General features: G+C 47.4%; 3 protein-coding genes across 3 annotated transcripts; all 3 read right to left on the bottom strand.

Annotated features, from left to right (window-relative positions):
* Nucleotides 1–1,053: 1,053 nt before the first annotated feature.
* ube2j1 (ubiquitin-conjugating enzyme E2, J1) lies at nucleotides 1,054–7,885 on the bottom strand. Its single transcript, XM_003977468.3, has 8 exons — nucleotides 7,565–7,885; nucleotides 6,299–6,372; nucleotides 6,089–6,220; nucleotides 5,848–5,932; nucleotides 5,002–5,107; nucleotides 3,551–3,680; nucleotides 3,227–3,343; nucleotides 1,054–2,565 (listed from the first exon to the last, which is right to left on the bottom strand). The coding sequence occupies exons 1-8, from the start codon at nucleotides 7,593–7,595 to the stop codon at nucleotides 2,266–2,268; spliced, it is 975 nt and encodes a 324-aa protein (XP_003977517.1). The 5' UTR covers nucleotides 7,596–7,885; the 3' UTR covers nucleotides 1,054–2,265.
* A 1,929-nt stretch (nucleotides 7,886–9,814) lies between these two features.
* LOC105418664 (transcription factor 24-like) lies at nucleotides 9,815–13,259 on the bottom strand. The gene is made up of 4 exons (XM_011618635.2): nucleotides 12,945–13,259; nucleotides 12,502–12,645; nucleotides 12,132–12,296; nucleotides 9,815–10,779 (listed from the first exon to the last, which is right to left on the bottom strand). Exons 1-4 carry the CDS (start codon nucleotides 13,071–13,073, stop codon nucleotides 10,687–10,689), a joined length of 531 nt encoding a protein of 176 aa, XP_011616937.2. The 5' UTR covers nucleotides 13,074–13,259; the 3' UTR covers nucleotides 9,815–10,686.
* Nucleotides 13,260–17,919: 4,660 nt separating this feature from the next.
* On the bottom strand, nucleotides 17,920–20,731 carry srp9 (signal recognition particle 9). Its single transcript, XM_003977450.3, has 3 exons — nucleotides 20,515–20,731; nucleotides 20,343–20,411; nucleotides 17,920–18,419 (listed from the first exon to the last, which is right to left on the bottom strand). The coding sequence occupies exons 1-3, from the start codon at nucleotides 20,584–20,586 to the stop codon at nucleotides 18,300–18,302; spliced, it is 261 nt and encodes an 86-aa protein (XP_003977499.1). The 5' UTR covers nucleotides 20,587–20,731; the 3' UTR covers nucleotides 17,920–18,299.
* Nucleotides 20,732–20,980: the final 249 nt, after the last annotated feature.

The raw sequence follows: 20,980 nt of genomic DNA, 5'->3' as shown, positions 1-20,980 counted from the left end.
CATTGCAACGCTGACGGCTTTCCTTGCTCCAGGGATGCAGCAACAGATATAATATGAAAGACGGTTTCACATATATGTTAAAAAAATAAAAAAGACACCCAAGAACCCCCCCCCCCCCCCACCACACACACACACACACACAAAAACAAAGCTATATTAGACCCTTCTGTTATTGTGCATTTGCCCGCTTTGCGCGTTACACTGGGATGGATGGATGGATGGATGGATGGATGGATGGATGGATGGATGGATGGATGGATGGCAGCAGTGTAGGTTATTTACAAAGTAAAAGGTCTGTTAATAGATGATAAAGACTAAACATATAGGAACTACACTAACATATGCTACATACAACAAAAGAGCCCCTTAGTATGTTTGTGAAGTAGGTTAGAGGCAGAAACCTGGTGCTGAACACGCAGGGGGTTGGAGGCATTGTCCAACCGGGACGGGAGCTTTTCCAGGGTCCTTTTCTTTGCTACTGACAACATAGACTCCAGATCCACCGATCCCTCTGCACACCACCGCAGAGAAGAGGGGACTGGCTCCAACAGTCTGGTAGAACCAACAAGCAGGTGACTGAGGCCACAAATGTGCTCATGGCTACTGAAGAGTAGCTGGAACTCCCCAACAGTCAGCTGAACTGATGAAGCTTCCTGGCTGAGAGGTGAGACATCTTCATGGAACTCAACCAGCCCAGCTACAATCCTACCACCAGAATTACCATGACCTGGAGGACCGAGAACCTTCACAGACTAACATATTTTTGTTATTTCTGGATAACAAACTGGAACAGCTTCACATGTTAAAAAGAAACACAAATATCTGGTGTGACCTTTGGCCCTGCAGCTAGCCTTCATGCTAACACTGGTGTTGTGTGCTTTTCTTCAGGTTGCAGAACCTCCACCCTGTCTCCCTGTGGACAAGCATCGAGCAGGAAAATGTTCTCCAGCATTTCTGCACACGATCACACGACTGACGAGGCAACACGTGCAGCTCATTTTAAAATTCCTAGATACCAAATTCAGTTCTAATTAAGCATTAAAACACAAAGCATTTCAGTGATCAGCAATACCGTTTATTTAGGGCAGTAGTGGTGAAGACCTTACACAGCAGGGTGGCCTAATAAATGTGTTTAGCAGTGCACACACACACACATATATATATATACACACACACACACGCTATATGTGCACGCTATATTTACAATTATTCATTTATCTGAATTAAACAATAAAGCTAAACTACTGAATTGGCGGTTAATGAATATAAGTCTCTCTCTGTATCACTCACTCCAGCTGCACACTGACCTTTGACCTCAGCGATGCCCTCCATTTTAGATTTATATCTTTAGCATAACAAAGCACAACAATTACACAGGTCAAATGTATTTGGATGTATGATGTTTGAGATCGTTCCTCTCCACTTTTCTGGTCCTGCTCCAGGTTGTTCTGCACCTGTTGCTTGTTAAGGGTCAGTTCCGTGTTCAGGGTCAGTCCCGTGTTAAGGGTCAGTCCCGTGTTCAGGGTCAGTTCCGTGTTCAGGGTCAGTTCCGTGTTAAGGGTCAGTCCCGTGTTCAGGGTCAGTCCCGTGTTAAGGGTCAGTCCCGTGTTCAGGGTCAGTCCCGTGTTCAGGGTCGCTCCCTGGGTTTCTGTAAAGTCTCAAGAGACAATGGTGATTGTAACAGTGGCTATGGAAATAAAGTACTATTGCACTAAATATTTGGCTAATAGCAGGCTAATGTCAGCCAGTGCTAGATTTGTACCTCTGATTGAACCTTTAGGCCTATTACATCACTAATGACCCTTAACTTCAAAGAAACAGTTGTGGACCACAATTCCATCAGGGAAAAGCCACCTTTTATAATGCAAAGCTGGAAGGGAAGCCAGGAAAATGCCTCTAAATATAAAGTGAAGGTAAACTTCTGGTCCACCAAGACATCAACGCTACAATAAGTCATTAACATTACTAGTAGTTGATATTTCACATTCTTGAAGTAGCAATGGAAACTAGTCAGAACAAAAACAGAAAGCAAGAGGAACTGTTGGATATTCAGGATAACACATCTGTCAGTGTTGTACAGGTGACCAGTTGGACGCAGCACGAGTCCCCCCAGACACAGACCCCGTCAGTTAGGAAATCTACTCTTTTGTTCCAGTGGTGGCCAGGGTTGCCCTTCCAGAGACACCGTCATCTTCCCTTCCCTTCTGAATAGCACACAGGCCCAGTCTCACATTCCATGAAGCCTTGGTCAAAGAAGCACATTGTTCATAGTTCATAGTCAAACTTGTACTCCTGAGCCAGGTAGATTCTGCGGAAAATGAGTGTAGCGAGGGCCAGAGTGAGCACCACGATGAGGACTGCTGAGCCGGCGTGGCCTTCGTCCTGAGTGCGGTGAGGAGCAGCAGCAAAGGGGCGCCGGCTTGATATTTCACTCTGCTCTTCAGCGCCGTCCGAGTCTCTCCTGCTGGACAAATCTCTCGGGCCGCGCTCACGCTGCCTGAGACCCACGGAGGGACTGGAGTCCACGTCAGGGCGGGGCCCCTCGGACTCTGTGGTTGGAGACTCCTGTATGAGAAGGAAGGGAAAGAATAAGAGAGCAGCACCCTCATAACTCAGTTTCTTTGTAGAACCCCTACAGGGCTTTTACCCCCATTCAATGAGATTCATAGTGCTGAAAAGCCACTTCTAGAGGCAAATACCAGCAGCAACGAACCAGACTGAGGTAAGTCCCACATATCCCGTCTTCCAGCTGTGACAGTAAAAGGTTGATCTTAGCAGGGCTCATCAAATGTGTGTTGGTCTTGATTTTATCCCACATCCTGCTGTGAGGCGACAGAGGTGATGCTTGATTCTCTTTCTACACTCGTGGAATCAAAGCAGGCTTGTTTTAACTTTCAGGGCCACAAAAGAGCCTAAAACAGACTGAAACCTGGCTAACTGAAGGGAACTGTCCATCAAAATAAGGTGGAAAATCAGGAAAAGGACTTCATCGAAAGCCAAATTTATAAAGGCAGCAGGGAAATGCTGGGGAATCTGCATTAAATGGATAATATTGGCAGCAGAGGCCAGTGAAGGATGCTTGTTGAACCCACGCTGCCGCTCCACTTTGTTCTGTACATTTGAAAGGGTATTTGAAATGCTAACAAACACGCATGAGTCTTAGAATAACTCAAAAGAGCAAACAGCAGTTTACCACTGCGAAACAACAGAGGGCAGTTTTCAGGACCTGATCAGCCTGGTGACCTCCAGAAGCTTCAAACCCAACAGAGCTGGAGACGTCTCCTTGAGTGTCCACGGAAGGTTCGCTGTCCATACTTGTCCCACTAGCTGGGGTGGACTCCGCCTAAAGCAAAACACAAATATGATGCTTATCTAGAGTGGCCATTTGTTCTCTTGGGAAAGGGCAGGTTACTGGGAACTGCAAGTTGAAGTTGAACCACTTCTTCACTTGCGTTTTCTACTCCCATTCAGAATGTTAATGATGTTCCTTAGATAAGATCATTGGGGATGATGTCCAACGACGACTGTTAGGGTGACTGGTTGTCTGTACCTTGAATCTGATCTGCTGGGCCAGTTCTTTGGCCCCACGTTCCTCTGCACTGGGGCTGCTATTGGGGCTCAGAGTCAAGAGGGCAGAGCACATGGAGGAGCCACACACCTCACAGATGAAGTCCTGGGACCTGTTCAAAAAGGTTCATTTACATGTTACCCACCCTGTCAGAACAAAAAAACCCATTCTGTGACTGAATAATCAGCAGAATCCTAATAATGATACTAACATAATAGTACTGGGTCAATAATTAATTAAGCCACACGCTGGAAAGAGCTTGGATTGAACAAGTTCTGGGCTCCTGGTGCTATGACCTCGGTCAAAGCTTTGGCATACTGGAACCTTATTGGCACAGTGAGAATAGTTTCCACCTTAAACTGAGGTATGTGGAACTTGTTGATGGTGTTTAAGTGACACAACACAGACAGATGTACTGGTTTCCACTTAAAAAGGTTTGGTGATGGTAGATGATGATTCAGCCATGCCTTTACAAGCAGGTTGTAAATGTAGAAAGTATAAGAGGCTCTAAATGCTGTGTAAAAATGACTCCAAATGTCAGTTACTACTGCATGTTCATGTCATCGACCTGTGCAGCACAATACTTGAGTTCTCCTCCTCATGGATATCAGTGTTGGTTCATCACTCACTATAGAGCAACTCATTATCATTTATTTGTTTTCATGTAAAAACCCCAGAAATGTGAAAGCAGCAGAACATTATGATGGTTATATTTAGTAGTTAATCAGTAACTTAGGACGCAGCCTGGAGTCTCTGCCAGAGCCACTTCCTGTTACAGAGAACTGCTGCCTCAAATGTGCTCTTCCTGTCTTAGTAGAACAACTTAGCTTAGCACTGAGCATTTGGGATTTTATATTACCTTTAACTTTTTATCTTAACCGATTCAGAGCCAAATGCTGAGTAAGCAAAGACCTGTAAACGTACATTTCTAGACACCTTGCTAGGACACCAGCTGGACTGGGTCTATGTAACCCTGACAGTTGTACTGTGGCCTCCTCTGGAGTGGTTCCCAACGTTGCTCACGGACACAATAGGGTCAACGTCTCGTAGAAGCGAGATGAAAGACTTGCTCGCCGCGAGACGCAGCCTGACCACCGCCAACCAATATGTCACTTTTTCTTTAGAATAAATGTGATTTTAGCTCCATTGAGTTCTGCCTGACAACTCCTAAACGTTAACAACTACAATATCAGTGTTTTCCCTGATCGTTTACAGGAGCTCCTTGTGTGATGAAGACGAGTGCGTTCCCGTCCTAGAGGGGTCTTCCTGGGTCTAAAGGCCGGGGCTGATGTGCTGCCTACTCCACATGTTAACAGCACGGAGTCTGTATGGAGCATGTGAACCCGACCCTGGTCAAAGCAACAACACTGCTCCATCATCACCATCATCACCATCTGTTTACAGAGAGGAAGCTTTATTCTACCACATCGTACTTCTTAGCAAGAGCCCTCCTCTCTTCTGGGGTATAATCAAGAGATCCGATTGCTCCCTCTCCTTTTGTTGGCATGAATCCAATGATAGCTATGAGGGCTGTCCGGACTGGAAGAGAGAGGAAGAGAGAGCAGAGTTAGAAAGATGATGGGCACCAGTGCTGGAAGCAGAAAGCATGTTGGGCTGCAGAGCTTTGCTAGCAAAAGCTTTGTTTTCTGGGCACCAGGGACCATCTAGAATTTGGTGTTCAGAACATATTTGTTTCTGAGAGCTCAGACCTGCCCCAGAAGCCCAGTTGGGATGTATAGTATGTATACAGTGTGTAAGCAGCAGTCACACGAGGCTACATACGGCACTGCTTGAACCTCTCGAGCAGCTTACGTAGTTGTTTCTGTTGGCTGTCCAGGATATTTTTTATTTCCTTATCAGATATGAAATGTCAGATATAGGTTTAAAACGACACTACTGATGAGAGCGTACTGGATCACAGATTCCAGGACTGGTTCTGTCGGATCAGGGAGAGGGTGAGGTGTACAGAAAGGTTCTTAAGCCACACTGCTACAGGTGCACGGGGCAGATGTTCACTAATAAGATGCAAATCTGTTTCCTAATATTCTCGTTCTTCACGCCCTGTTTCACTTTCCCCCTCGACACATTTCAAACGGCAACTTGCAGTGAAACTCCGAGTGCACCAACCCAGAAACACACACACACACACACACACACACACACACACACACACACACACACACACACACACACACACACACACACACACACACACACAGAGCTTTTGAACTGACAGGAGCAGCTACCTACAGAAGCTGAAGCTTGTCCTTCAAACTTACTGCTCCAAGATGGTTGCCAGGTTTCTGGATGGTGGCCAGAGATGCTCAAGCAAATTTTCTTCCCAACTTCAAATCTTCCATTTGGCTTGAAGAAAAGGAAATAAAAGTAGATGGAGGTCAGATACTGTCAGTAGTTGAGAAGATCACCTCCTGCACAAAAGGGTGTTGCAGAAGCTGGTGGAAATGTTGAAGCACCTGGAGAAAGATACACACAAACACGCAAGAGCCGCCTTCCTCTTACTGTAAGGAGGATGATGCTGGGGGGCTTCATGGGGTACTCTGGGGGAAGCACAATCCTGCCATGGTAGACCCCACCATCAAACTCAGAGTCCGGGGGGCCTCGGACAGAGAAGTGCCATTCAAAGAGGTTATCCTGCAGGAAAAGGATTGCATGAAGATGAGTGGAGACAACCTTTGACATGAGGTGTGTGTGCTGGTGCAGGAAACCTACGTCCAGCGGCTGGGCATGATAGTGCTCTGTGGGCTCCCTCAGCTCAGCAGCTTCCTTCATCAGCCTCTTCACCGCTAGGGTTAGGGACAGGAGAACACCACAAATCCTCCAGGTCAGTCACGCAGCCACGCCACATCTACCAGTTTATTTATCTCTTACGACGCTTTCATGCCAGATCACGAGAGGGAACAACTGCTACAGCTCCAGTGGATCAACGGTCATCAGAAGGACTCTTCAGCACTTTAGTTATTGTACTGGCTTGGGCAAAGTCATCTAAGTAAGACTCCGGTCTTTAATTACTTCAATCAGATTTGAATCCTTGGGAAAATGTGATTTGTGGTCATCACGACATATTTGATCAGATTTTCAGTGATCCAGATAGACAGAACTCAGATTTGGAGCTGTGGCGTGAACAGGGCTGTGCATAAGGTGATTATTTCCTGCGTTAGGGATGCGTCAACGTTGTTGGGCTGTCACATTCAAAGGGCAATTTAGTTCAGCTTAATCACATGGGAGCTACGGATTCATTCATTTATATTCCGATATGAATATCCAGTGTTAGGGAGCCAGAGGACAAGAAAGCAGCTTGAGACAACAGGTGCTATATTAATCACACCTGGAAAAGTAAAATATTCCAACGTTCTGCATTTGTTGTCATGGAAACAGCAGGACCATTCATATACACATTCAGCCAGCCGTCCAAAGCTGAAAGAGGACCCAGTAGTGTGAGCAACCCTCACGGTCTTTGTCCCGCGTCCTGGACCCCATCAAGTGGGACATTTTGAAGCATCGACTTGTTACTGCCAGTATATAGAAAGTTAAATGTAACACAACAGTAGTTCCTCTGAACACGACCGGGACGACCAGGCTTTAGCTGCTTATCCTTAAAATGATTAACAATTCCATCTACTTTGTCCTTTATACATTTTCCTCATCTCTAGAGACGTCCTTGTATTACCGGTCTATTTGATGTTGCGTTTAGTGGACAGTCCCTGAACGCAGCACGGTCTGATGTTTCTTCAGCATACTTGTTACTTGTTGCTCCGCTAAAACAGGGCTTCGTGCCAACTAAGATGGTAAGTTTTCCCCAGAGAATGGCACACCTTTGCTGAAAAGAGAACGCTGATTGTGTAACGATGACTGACGGCTGAACACCGAACTGTCCGCCGCTGTTTCCGGAGCAGCGCTTCCAACACTAACTGTCCTTTTGGAGTTCGGCGCTCAGCTGGTCGGAATAACAAAGACAAGGACTGAAATGCGCCTTACCTGGACTCTTGAGGTTGTATTTACTCTCCATATTGTCGTTCGCCGAACCGCCTGTTTAATGACGTGGGTTGTTGGGTTTGCTAACAGGACCAGCTGAAACCAGCTAGCTTTCTATTCTTACCGCTACGACCGAGCTTACAATATCAACAGAATAACACGGAAATCCTCCTCACGACAGCTAAATCTGGATGCTGAATTCAGTGTTTTCCAACAATATTCACCGAATGTTTAACAAGTCGTCTTCTTTTCCAGAATATTACGCGAGACTATGGCGTCATTGCGGAAACGTAAACAGGAAGTGGTTGACACGTGTCTGGGTTTCTTCTTCCGCTTTGCGACCCGCCTACCTCGGGCTCTGATTGGTTCCTTCAATCTTTTTTGACAATAAAAAACAAATGACTGTTTCGAATGACTGTGTCACAGTGGCTAACCCTAACCCATGTTCTGATCCTTATCAATCCTCTGCTGACCTCCTCCTCTGCTGACCTCCTCCTCTGCTGACCTGCTGACCTCCTCCTCTGCTGGCCTCCTCCTCTGCTGACCTCCTCCTCAGCTGACCTCCTCCTATGCTGACATCCTCCTCTGCTGACCTCCTCCTCTGCTGACCTCCTCCTCTGCTGACCTGCTGACCTCCTCCTCAGCTGACCTCCTCCTATGCTGACATCCTCCTCTGCTGACCTCCTCCTCTGCTGACCTGCTGACCTCCTCCTCTGCTGACCTCCTCCTCTGCTGACCTGCTGACCTCCTCCTCAGCTGACCTCCTCCTATGCTGACATCCTCCTCTGCTGACCTCCTCCTCTGCTGACCTCCTCCTCTGCTGACCTGCTGACCTCCTCCTCTGCTGACCTCCTGCTGACCTCATCCTCTGCTGACCTCCTGCTGACATCCTCCTCTGCTGACCTACTCCTCTGCTGACAACTTCCTCTGCTGACCTCCTGCTGACCTCCTCCTCTGCTGACCTCCTCCTCTGCTGACCTCCTCTGCTGACCTCCTCCTCTGCTGACCTCCTGCTGACCTCCTCCTCTGCTGACCTCCTGCTGACCTCCTCCTCCACCACATTACTGCATTCATTCATCCTCTGGTGACATTAATGTAAAACCAATTAAATAGAGACATATTTCTGCTATTAACAATCGGCTATTAAGTAGTAATTACCACTAGCATGTAATGGAACATCCGTGTAACCTCACTGATCCTTGAACCAGAGGAGTCCTGTACCAAGTGTTTAGACGTGTGTTGCAGGGTGCACTTGGTCTACCTTCGTGTCCTCTCACACATGTCCAGCACAGCTCTAAAGGTGCTTCTGTAAGGGGCAGCTGGGCAACACGTAGCTGCCATGAGCTAACATCAACACAGTCCACCAGGGAGTGTCTTCACCGTCTCACCGTCCACACTACACAATGAGCCGGACATGATGGGAACAGCATCAACGTTCGCTTACAGGTTCCATGATGGACAGAAGTGAATGGATGTGAGAGGATCTTGTGAATCTTAAGAGCCAGGCTAGCCTGTCGAGTGTTAGCCTGGTGTTATTTTGTAAATGAGGTGCTGTTGTGCTGAAGAAGCTGTCGGAAGCTGGGATCTTGGCTCACTTGAGCCGCGTCTCAGCTCGGAGAGGTACATCAGTACTTGAAGGAATACTGCTGACATGTTAGTGATAGCAGCTGGAGGAAGCTTCACAAACACACTGAATTCTTCTCTCCTTGTCTAAATGGTTTCTGAGCCAGCAGCTCTCACCCAGATTTATAGCTGCAACCTTGAACTGAGGCTGCTTGTGGAGCTGAGGGGGATTATTCCTGTTCATCTGGCTTTTTTCCATCCTCACAAATACATCTTAAGGACTCCTTTTCCTCTCATCCCGTCCAGCAGTGATGCAGCAGCTTCGGCATCCGGCAGATTTACAGTGTTGAACTCATGTGTTCGGATGACTGTTTATATTTGGTTTATACATTAATGTTGGACCTGACTGAGGACAGTTTTCTTGGTGATGAATGCTCTAGAATCCATCTGTCTTCATGCAAGAAAGGCAAAAAGAAAAGCAGGGGTTTCTGAGAAAAACTATAGAAAGGAAACACTTTTGATTTCATTTTGTCAAAGAAAAACACAGATTGGATTAAAAACCACCTGATATGTGAAAATGGTGGCTGAGTGGAGGTATGTATATATGTGTGTGTGTGTGTGTGTGTGTGTGTGTGTGTGTGTGCCCATCAGACAGAAAACACCAAAGAAATGTTCAAACCAAAGTCTGAAGAAGGAAGAATGTTTATGAATGACAGGAAGGTTGGCAGCGTCCCCTCAAAAGGTCGCTGCCTCACACACATTCACACTAGAAACTAAAAGGAAAACAGCAAGAAGAATACAAACGTTAACAAATCAGTGGTGCCTCTGCACATTTACGTTTGAGCAGATAAATGGCTTTAATATACTTTCACTTCCAAAACAACTGCTGGGATTGTGTGTGTGTGTGTGTGTGTGTGTGGAGGGAAGGGATCAAGGTTTGGAGGTCAGGAACAGGGTTAGCTAGGATGGTTAAGGGTGGGAGGTTGGGTTTAAGAGTCGGGCAATACATTGTGTCTATGAAGGTCCTCACAAAGATAGAAGTACAAGGATGTATGTGTCTGCTGCTAAATTATTTTGAAATGGATATTTTTAAACTTCAAACATTCATTTTCATCTCTTTCAGGGGACTTTACTTATATATTTGCTTTCAAACATGACTATAGTTTCATTCCTTGTTGGCCACCTGATGATGGCTGGATGATCCCCTTGTGCAGCTTAGCAGAGCCATGCTAACATGCTTTTAGCATTATGTTGTAAATGTTCTATTAGTTTGAGTGCCCGTGGAAACATTTATTAAATATATGGCGAATCGCCTCCTTGATTGAAACTCAGCATAACATTGTTGAGCTATGGCACCTTCGTGGCAGCTGCAGCTGCTGTGGCCACTGTAGTCGTTGACAGTTGCACAGTTGGTCCAAGATCGTCAATATTTGGAGGAGCTAAACTAGCTGTTCTGGAGAAAACACCGAGTAGATAAAACAATGTCTTTACAGATGCACCACAGTTTTCTGAGCTTGGTGAACTTCAATACAAGATACATCAACAGATTGACCGCTCTGTCCTCAGAGTCCATCCTTTTCAACCGAAGACCGTTGACTGGTTGTGAGCAGCTGTCCCACATTGCCACAGTACAGCAGAGTTCGCATGGGCCACTTCTGGGGGCAGAGAGGAGAACAGGGGTTAGCGCACAGGTGGACAAGCACAGGTGGACAAAAACAAGTGGACAAGCACAGGTGAACAAGCACAGGTGGACAAGCACAGGTGGACAAGCACAGGTGGACAAACACAAGTGGACAAGCACAGGTGGACAAGCATAGGTGGACAAAAACAGGTGGACAAGCACAGGTGGACAAGCACAGGTGGACAAGCACAGGTGGACAAGCATAGGTGGACAAAAACAGGTGGACAAGCACAGGTGGACAAGCACAGGTGGACAAGCACAGGTGGACAAGCATAGGTGGACAAGTACAGGTGGACAAGCACAGGTGGACAAAAACAGGTGGACAAGCACAGGTGGACAAACACAGGTGGACAAGCACAGGTGGACAAAAACAGGTGGACAAGCACAGGTGGACAAAAACAGGTGGACAAGCACAGGTGGACAAACACAAGTGGACAAGCACAGGTGGACAAGCATAGGTGGACAAAAACAGGTGGACAAGCACAGGTGGACAAGCACAGGTGGACAAGCACAGGTGGACAAGCATAGGTGGACAAGCACAGGTGGACAAGCACAGGTGGACAAAAACAGGTGGACAAGCACAGGTGGACAAACACAGGTGGACAAAAACAGGTGGACAAGCACAGGTGGACAAACACAAGTGGACAAGCACAGGTGGACAAGCATAGGTGGACAAAAACAGGTGGACAAGCACAGGTGGACAAGCACAGGTGGACAAGCATAGGTGGACAAGCACAGGTGGACAAGCACAGGTGGACAAAAACAGGTGGACAAGCACAGGTGGACAAACACAGGTGGACAAGCACAGGTGGACAAACACAGGTGGACAAGTACAGGTAGACAAGCACAGGTGGACAAGCACAGGTGGACAAGCACAGGTGCACAAGCACAGGTGGACAAGCACAGGTGGACAAGCTTCACTCACACATTTTAGACTGTGGCTGGATGCCACTGGTCCACTATAGGACCTTGAGAGAGCTGTGCCTGAACCGCCTGTCTCGTCTTAGCTGTGAACCTTTGGCCCGGTCTAAGGTCGCGAGTGCTCTCGTGCATGTTTAAATATAGCTGTTAATTCGCTGACCTTCTAATGGAGGGTTTGGACCCAGATCTCATTCCTATTCAAGCTGTGTGTGTGAACATGCGGAGGTCTGGAAAGGTCAACTAAGACTCCTGATGACTCCAGAGGGTTGAAGATGTTTGGACTGTGAGCAGCCAGGCAGTGTGATCTCTTCTGATGATCATCATCCATCGCTGCCCTGAACATGTCAACATTAACCAAAGACACACATATCACAGCAGGACAGCAGGAACCAATCAGCTCTTTACTTTGACAGGATGGAGGTTTCCACCTGGACGGGAGGTGATGGTGTCTTCAGCCAGAACTCCTTCCTGCTGTAGAGTGTGGGTCAGGTGAGCGATGTAGTCTGCAGCCAGAAGAAGAACATCTAGTTTGGAAAGTTTGGTGTCTGCTGGTACTGAAGGCAAAGCAGCCTGAGCAGGAACAGGAAGAGCAGGAGGAGGACAGGAAGAGTGAGACAGTAGAGGATGAGGATTTATAATCCATCCAAGTAAGAAGGAACATCACACATGTTCAACTACATGTACTGTCTTCTCAGAAATGTCTCCTATTCAGTCTTTGCAGAAATTAGAAGTGTCCCGAAGTGAAGTGCGAACAACATCTGTGAGGTGGTCCCACCTGCAGACTGAGGAAGGCCTGGCGTAGGTTCCGCACGCGGCTCCGCTCTCGCGCTGCATTTTCTGGGGAGTTTTGACTCCTTAGTGTCTTGGACGGGACAACGGGGACAGATCCTGGATCAGAGCCGGGCTGACATTCACAGGCCTACAGAAGCCGACAGTGGGAAGAGGTTTTAGAAGGTGCTGCTCCAGACACTGACGCTGCCTGCCTGGCTGGGCTGGACACACTTTCCCCAGCCCCTAAACCAGACCTGTAAACCCATACTGGTCACATGACTGAAAACATCACCAGGAACAACTCTAAAGAACAACAATAATATGTAGGCATCTTCTGCACGTTGTCGACCAGCATAAGATATCGGACAATTTAAAAAAAAAGTACACTCATAGTGGAACGAGTCCGCATACGGAGCGGTGATCCCGTCTTCTATCCAAAGAACTCACCCAGTTCCTGAACTGGCGACCACCACGGCAGGGGGGTGGACAGAGCTGCAGCCTCAAGCTCTCTGTGGTGGAGCTCTGCACCAGCTGCTGGCTGACCGACATCAGACCTTCCAGAGGATTCTCTGCCATCGAGGGCTCCAGAGCAAAATCATCTGCTGCCAAATTCACGGTAGAAGTGTGGGGTCATTCTTCCCTGTGTAGAAAGATTCCAGTCTTTCCAGTAGAAGGATCAGACTGGTGACTGTTCCAGCATCTGTGGGACTCTGAAACGGGCAGAAAGACCCCCACCGCTTTTCTTATCGGCTGAGGTAATGTGAAGGACTTCATGTGGTTGTTATCTTGTTGTGATCCTCCCCTGTCTGTTCAGCTGCCAAGGAGAGAGCGGGCGGGCAGAAGATTCAGCTCGGGGGAGTGAATCCCTGGGATGGGGTCCCAGGAGAGGGCACCAGGGGTCTTGAGAAACTCTGCTAACTAGTGGACGGAGGTAGGACGCTGTGACATTTGCAGTGAAAGCTCTGTTTCCTGATTCCAGGCTTTGGTCTAATATGGTCAGATAAAAGCTCCACAGTTCCCCACCAGTCTGACCACAGCTCCCCACCAGTCTGACCACAGCTCCCCACCAGTCTGACCACAGTTCCCCACCAGTCTGACCACAGCTCCCCACCAGTCTGACCACAGTTCCCCACCAGTCTGACCACAGTTCCCCACCAGTCTGCCCACAGCTCCCCACCAGTCTGACCACAGCTCCCCACCAGTCTGACCACAGTTCCCCACCAGTCTGACCACAGCTCCCCACCAGTCTGACCACAGTTCCCCACCAGTCTGACCACAGTTCCCCACCAGTCTGACCACAGTTCTCCACCAGTCTGCCCACAGCTCCCTACCAGTCTGACCACAGTTCCCCACCAGTCTGACCACAGTTCACCACCAGTCTGCCCACAGCTCCCTACCAGTCTGACCACAGTTCCCCACCAGTCTGACCACAGTTCTCCACCAGTCTGACCACAGTTCCCCACCAGTCTGACCACAGCTCCCCCAGTCTGACCACAGTTCTCCACCAGTCTGACCACAGTTCCCCACCAGTCTGACCACAGCTCCCCCAGTCTGACCACAGTTCCCCACCAGTCTGACCACAGTTCACCACCAGTCTGCCCACAGCTCCCCACCAGTCTGACCACAGTTCCCCACCAGTCTGACCACAGCTCCCCACCAGTCTGCCCACAGCTCCCCACCAGTCTGACCACAGTTCACCACCAGTCTGCCCACAGCTCCCCACCAGTCTGACCACAGCTCCCCACCAGTCTGCCCACAGTTCCCCACCAGTCTGACCACAGTTCCCCACCAGTCTGCCCACAGCTCCCCACCAGTCTGACCACAGCTCCCCACCAGTCTGACCACAGTTCCCCACCAGTCTGCCCACAGCTCCCCACCAGTCTGACCACAGCTCCCCACCAGTCTGACCACAGTTCCCCACCAGTCTGACCACAGCTCCCCACCAGTCTGACCACAGTTCACCACCAGTCTGCCCACAGCTCCCCACCAGTCTGACCACAGCTCCCCACCAGTCTGACCACAGTTCCCCACCAGTCTGACCACAGCTCCCCACCAGTCTGACCACAGTTCACCACCAGTCTGACCACAGTTCCCCACCAGTCTGACCACAGTTCCCCACCAGTCTGACCACAGCTCACCACCAGTCTGACCACAGTTCCCCACCAGTCTGACCACAGCTGCGACCCCAGTTCAGAGTTGGTCATAACTCTGGACGAGCACGAGGGCCAGAGAAGATACAGACACACACATGCATGAGTGCAGGTGCACTGAAGTTTAAATTTACCCTAACAGTCAGTTCACAAAGTGAGACTCGCATGAGTCAATACACACACACACACACACACACACACACACACACACACACACACACACACGCACAAACACACACACACACACAGTGTTTTTTCTTACAGCTGAAAGAAAAAGAAATAAAACAAGATCTGAAATGTGGGAAAGTGGAACTCCCAAAAAACTACTGACTAACCACGGACGACTACTAACTAACATATAACTACCAACTACCAAATAACCGTTAACTACCAACTAACTACTGACTAATGCTAACTACTGAATAACTACTGAATGATTACTGACTACTATGGTACTAACTACTGAATAACTACTGACTACTACTAACTACTGAATAACTGCTAACTACTGACTAATGCTAACTACTGACTACTACTAACTACTGAATAACTGCTAACTACTGACTAATGCTAACTACTGACTACTAAATCAGTCAGTAGTTAGATAATAGCCAGTCAAGCTCAGGGAGCAGCTCCACTACAGCGGCTTCTTCAGCAGACACTTTTGGGGTCAGAGTGTCAGTGACGGTCTTCTGGACAGCAGTCAGGTCAGCGGTCTTCTCCATGATGGCGGAACCTCCCAAACTGGACTGGGACCATTTAAAGCTGGGGGCCAAATCCAGACCTTGAAGACCAAAGTTCAGCTGGTATTTCTGTCGTACCAGGTCAAAACACTTCCTCCATGGAAAGTGGGATTCCGGGTCGTCGACCTGATGGGACAGAAATCCTCGGCTGGATTTTGCTCATTGAGGACTGGATTTGTCCAGCCCTGATCTAAAGACACAGAGACCATTGCTGCGGTCATGATCTTGTTAGTGTGGCACCAAGACTCTTGAGCGTTTTCATCAGCTTTAAGGCAAATGCATCTAAATTTAAAGGCTTGACAAATACCAGTCTGGGTGTAATCTGGCTCAGGGGTTGTAGTCTGCTTCAGATGTTCCAGTTTAACACCTCACTCTCAGTATGGTCCAGAATGCATGATTCCCTGATTGGCTGCTCTGTGGGCATCTGTCTTTTACACACAGACCCAGAAACTCACCCACGTCTCCCAAGCTGAGACAATAAGCCAAGTCAAGAGGGACGTCCATGTCCCTACACCCACAGGAAACAATCGTGTCAGATGAGATTTTGATTTTATTTTGGTATTTTCAAGCTTAAGGCATTATCATTTCACACTCACTGATTTTCATAAAGATATCTCAACACCTTGATGGTGTTTTCCTACATGATGAATGGTACTAAAGGTTCCTGGTGCTTCTCTCACCCACAACCCTGTCGAGTGTATTTAGATTAGTGCTGCACTAGTAAGGTACAGAATCCTGCATATACAGTTGATTCATCAGCCGTCTTCATGGATGTCTTATCATTTTATTCTCTATTCCCGTCTATCTCCCGTCCCAGACATGGACTCCAGGAGCCACTTTCAGGAAGCAGCTTTAGTGAAAACCATAAGTTAGTCAACCCTAAAATGAGGAAAACAGGGCTTTTCAGTTTCACAAAGCCAGTTCTGCATTACTCTCAGACGGTTACCATGGAAACAAACCCTAACTAGGCTCTAACCTTGGGTTTCTGCTGCTCTTCATCTGTAGCTGCAGCCTAAAGCGAGACACAGACATGAGCTTCTGTTCTAAGAGGAGCCAGTGGATGCCAAAGCACCGGAACTCAGATCCCAACTAGGGGCCCCAGAGAGGAAATATAATAAGTGTTTTATTATAGCTCTAAATAAAACTGTTATTTTTGATTCTAAACAACATTGCTGTTTAACTTTTATAGTAGCCTACAAACCATCCCAGTTCATGAGTGGGGACCAGTGACCCATGTGATTAAACAGAACTGTGCTTTCAGATTAGTTCCCCTCTCACTGCTGGTCCATCTGTGGACCGGATTAGAGGGGAATACAATATCATGATTAATACCTGCTGGACCAGCCTCTGGAGACACCTTGTGGACAACAACCTGTGAAGGACCTCCCCTCCCCAGAACATGTCCAGCCATGCATGTACCTGAGCGACCCTGCACAAACGCTTGAGGATCAGGGTGATGGGGCCGGAACACAGCCGGCAACCAGGAGTTCTGGTGGTGATCTGTCTGAAAACAGTGGCCACAATCATGAGGACGTTCCTGAACCACCCGTGAATGAAGATAGAGCCGATCAAGCAACAATGGAAGTTGTGTCGGGGGGAGCTGAACAAAGTGGGAATGAGGATGAACAAGTGGTGGACGATGACACTCTGTCCCAGTGCTCTGAACCAATGTCACAGGATGACCAGAAACATCACTCTCTACGAGAGATAAACACCTTTCTGGAGGGACGTGCAGGGAAGGCTTTGATGTGGTGGAGAACCAGTCTTTCAAAGCACTTCAATATTGCAGGATGATAATCATTAGGGTTGGTTGTGTGAGCTTTTTGGTGCTGGTATAATTGTGACGGATTTCAGGCAGGTGTGGATGACTGCCTGCCCCAGGGAGAGGTTAAAACTCCTGCTGAAGATGCAGGAAGATGAGGGAAGCACTTTGCCAGGAGCACACATCTTTGGGTCTCCTCTTCAGTGAGTGGGGGTGTTCTGTGAGCAGGGTTGGAGCAGTGGTGACTTGAAGTCAATGTCGGTCTTCAAAGTGTAACCCTGCCAACAGTGCAAGACTGTGGCAAAGCTACAAGGATTAAATCTATTTATTTTGTTAGTTAAAAGTCCAAAAATGACATCGGAAATTTACTCAAGGCCTGCACTGTAATTCCTGGCAAGGCCACATAGGTACAAGTAGTTGATGACATGATGATGAATGAAATCAAATCTCTGATAATATACATAAATAATGACACACGGCAACTGTAACTGCACACTCCTTAAGGGTGAATCGTGGTTAATAACAGGCAGACAGGGCACAGGACTGAGGGCTAACCAGGTGGAGATGACTAGCGGAGAAGGCGGGGGTGGGGGGGCTGCACTCCTGCCTTGGTAATGAACCTAATAATCCAAGAAAAAGACATGGAAATGATGGATGGACAATGGTCTCTTGAACACCTTTTCCATCCCAACTATATGGAAGTTTTATAATAAAGACCTCGTTGTCACACAGGTGACTAAACTGTTGATCACACAAACACGACATCATCCCCATTTGGTTGTATTTTATTCAAACACTACGTGGATACAGCAATTAGCAACAGTACTGTGTGGAATACATTGTAACAACATAATGAATAAGGATCCCGTGTAATTATCCCCACTGAGCTGAAGGCACATCTGATCCTTCCATCAGCTGCTGCAGCAACAGTCCTGCAGTTCTGCCATTTTCCCTGACACTTTACAAAACATCCCATGACATGACCACACCACCAGCTCCAGAAGGCTACTGTGCACGTAGTTCAACGCTATCAATAGCAAACAAAAATCAGGAGAAATCTGGCAATACAAAGAGATCAGTCAAAATAAATAAGCACATTTGGTAATGTGAGATGAGTGGAAGAAGCCTGAATATCTGATGGAACCACTCAGTCCGTCTCCATGGCGCCGCTGTGGCTCTCCTTGGACACCATTAGTCTCATCAGTTTTCCATGGAGCTTCTCAATCTTCTTCACATCTTGAGCCTGGTCTGTCTTGTACTGTAGACACTGATGGAGAGCAGAGGACAGTTGGAAGTGAGTCTACAGAGATGCAGACATGAAAAACTCCTCAATGTTTTCATCGGGCTCCCTGTACTAGGTTGGGTTGTCCAGGCGATCTGAGCTCTCAGGTAACTTTGACCTCTTTATTACACCGTCATTTGATAGCATCATGGTTCGTGTGTGCAGTCATTGTTAGCAATGGTCAGCTGATGCTAATTCCAAATCTTTATTAACGCAGCAGCCATAGTTCTTCTAAACAGTCTTCTAGAACTCTGAAACTTAAGACAACTGATGACCTCAATGCAGGAGACTGTCAGAAGTGTCTTCAGCTCCTCATTTCCTCAGATCACAATGCAAGTAGGGAAATTCAGTTAACAGCATCAGTGCAGGAAGACCAAAAGAATCTCAAGAGAACTTCTCAGAAATTATAGAAAAGCATGTCGGTTCTTCATTTCCTGTGGCCGAGGAGAGGCACAAATGTTCTTCGCCTTTTTACTAAACCATGGTTGTGTATGTGCCTCTTATCATCCCAGGACCCACAACTGGACTGGTCGAGTTTCACCCCCGCAGCCTCCCTGAATATGGCTGCTGACCATGTCCGTCCCTTCATGACCCCCGTGGACCACCTCCTGATGGCCACTCCCAGCAAGATGAGGTCACATCACCCCACAGTGGTTTCTGGGCCATTGCAGTGGGCTGACCATCCTCCAGTGACCTCCAGTCACCAGAGCAGCAGCAGCTCAGTGATGCTCTCATGTCAGTGTGGAGCAAAATGTCGTGGACTGTTTCCAACACCTTGGTAAAAGTGTGCCAGAAAGAAACAGTGCAGTTCTGAAGGCAAAACAGGGTGCAACCTTTTACTAGACAGGTGGGCCCAATAAAGCAGCTGGTGAGTGTATAGACGTGGATTAATCATTGAAACGTGTTACAGTAAAATCATTGATTTGATTTGCCCTGGTGGATACTGTACGTAACACCACAACACAGGCGGACAGAGGTCAAAGACACAAAGTAGAGCTGGAACAGTCTGAGAAATGCAAAGGGTTTTAACTATTAACAACAACATGGTATACTAGAATCCACACTTGGCAGCTCGGACACACATGTCAAAGAAGAAATTTGGACCTATCGATCTTCCAAACAACCTGTGGTTGATTTCACTGCATGCTGTTGGCCCAGCAGGTTAGTCTGCTTTAAAAGTGAGGGACAGTAAAGCAAACTAAACCTACAGCAGGACTATACTGGTGTGAGCATAAATCATTATGGGCACTTATATCTGCTGTAATAGTTGGCGATGGCGAAGGACAGCAGTGAGGACCATCAGAACAGATGATGGTGTGTTGTTTGATATCGTTCATCAGTCCCATTAAGATAAGACGGAGCTTCAAGTGAATTAAGAGGTTTAAGAGCTTTAAAGCTTTAAAGTAAAAGTGGTTTCTGGAACTGGCTACATCTCAGGGTGCATCTACCTACGGTATTATCATGATGAATGGGTATTTATACAAGATTTGAAAAGATCTTTGTCTCTGTAGCACCTTTTTAAAAGGGTGTAAATGGGATGTTTCACACGATAGCATCACAAAAGTGATCCCCAACAGTTCTGTAACCCCACTTACTTTTACTATTCAATAGACAGTGGTGTGTTTCAGAACCGGTACTGTAGCAACCTTTACCAGCAGAAACTGGTGCTGCAATCACAGACAAATTCTGAGAATGATATTAATGGATATGTGAAAAACCCAACTGTACAGTGTAGAAAAGCAGCTTTTCCAGTAGATGATTCTTAAGGACCTCACGAACAAACGTTTACTATATATTGCAGGACTCGGTGAAAAAGTTAATGTTCTAATTAGAATTCTTAATGCTAAAGTCCAAATACCTGACCACTATATGTCACATATATGTGCATCTAAGCTGGACCTGACTCACCACAGCGTTGTCGGTCACTTTGATGGACAGGTTTCCGTCACAGTGTCGGTACTTTAACACCACTCTGACCTGAAAACACAACAGAATAACACAGAAAGTCACCATCGATGAGCTCCTTCCTGCAACAAACATGCTAATAATGCAGACAGCAGGTCAAGTAAAGCTTTCCAACCTTCATGGGGTCCGTGAGGTAAAGTTTCTCTACTGCTCGAGAGAACTCCTCCCAGACTTGATAATACGGCATTGTTTTCAATATTCGCAACAATATATTCCCAAAACAACTAATCTTCCTTCACAAACCGAACCGAGCCTGTTTCCAAACCTAACACCACATCAGCACTCGCGCAGTCCAAATACACTTCCGGGTCACGTGGACGCCGCTACTTCTTCGTTTACTTTTAATGGCTGCGTAGCTACAATACCGCCATCAACTGGACTGGAGCGGAAACGGAGGCGTGAGGGGGCGGGAGAGGGTACCACACTTCCCAGAGGAGCTGTTGAACTCTCTCTGGTTGGCAGCAGTCACACAGTGGTGTTTCCCTGTCCTCAGTCATGTCAGATTTAAACCAGTGTGTCCTATTCTCATACTGGTTCCATCTGTCTTTCTTCTTCAGACAAAGACTTCCTGCTTTGGAGGA

Source organism: Takifugu rubripes, chromosome 16, assembly GCF_901000725.2.
Source record: "Takifugu rubripes chromosome 16, fTakRub1.2, whole genome shotgun sequence".
In the NCBI taxonomy this organism is placed as follows: Eukaryota; Metazoa; Chordata; class Actinopteri; order Tetraodontiformes; family Tetraodontidae; genus Takifugu; species Takifugu rubripes.
This window is presented reverse-complemented; position numbering and strand designations above follow the sequence as displayed.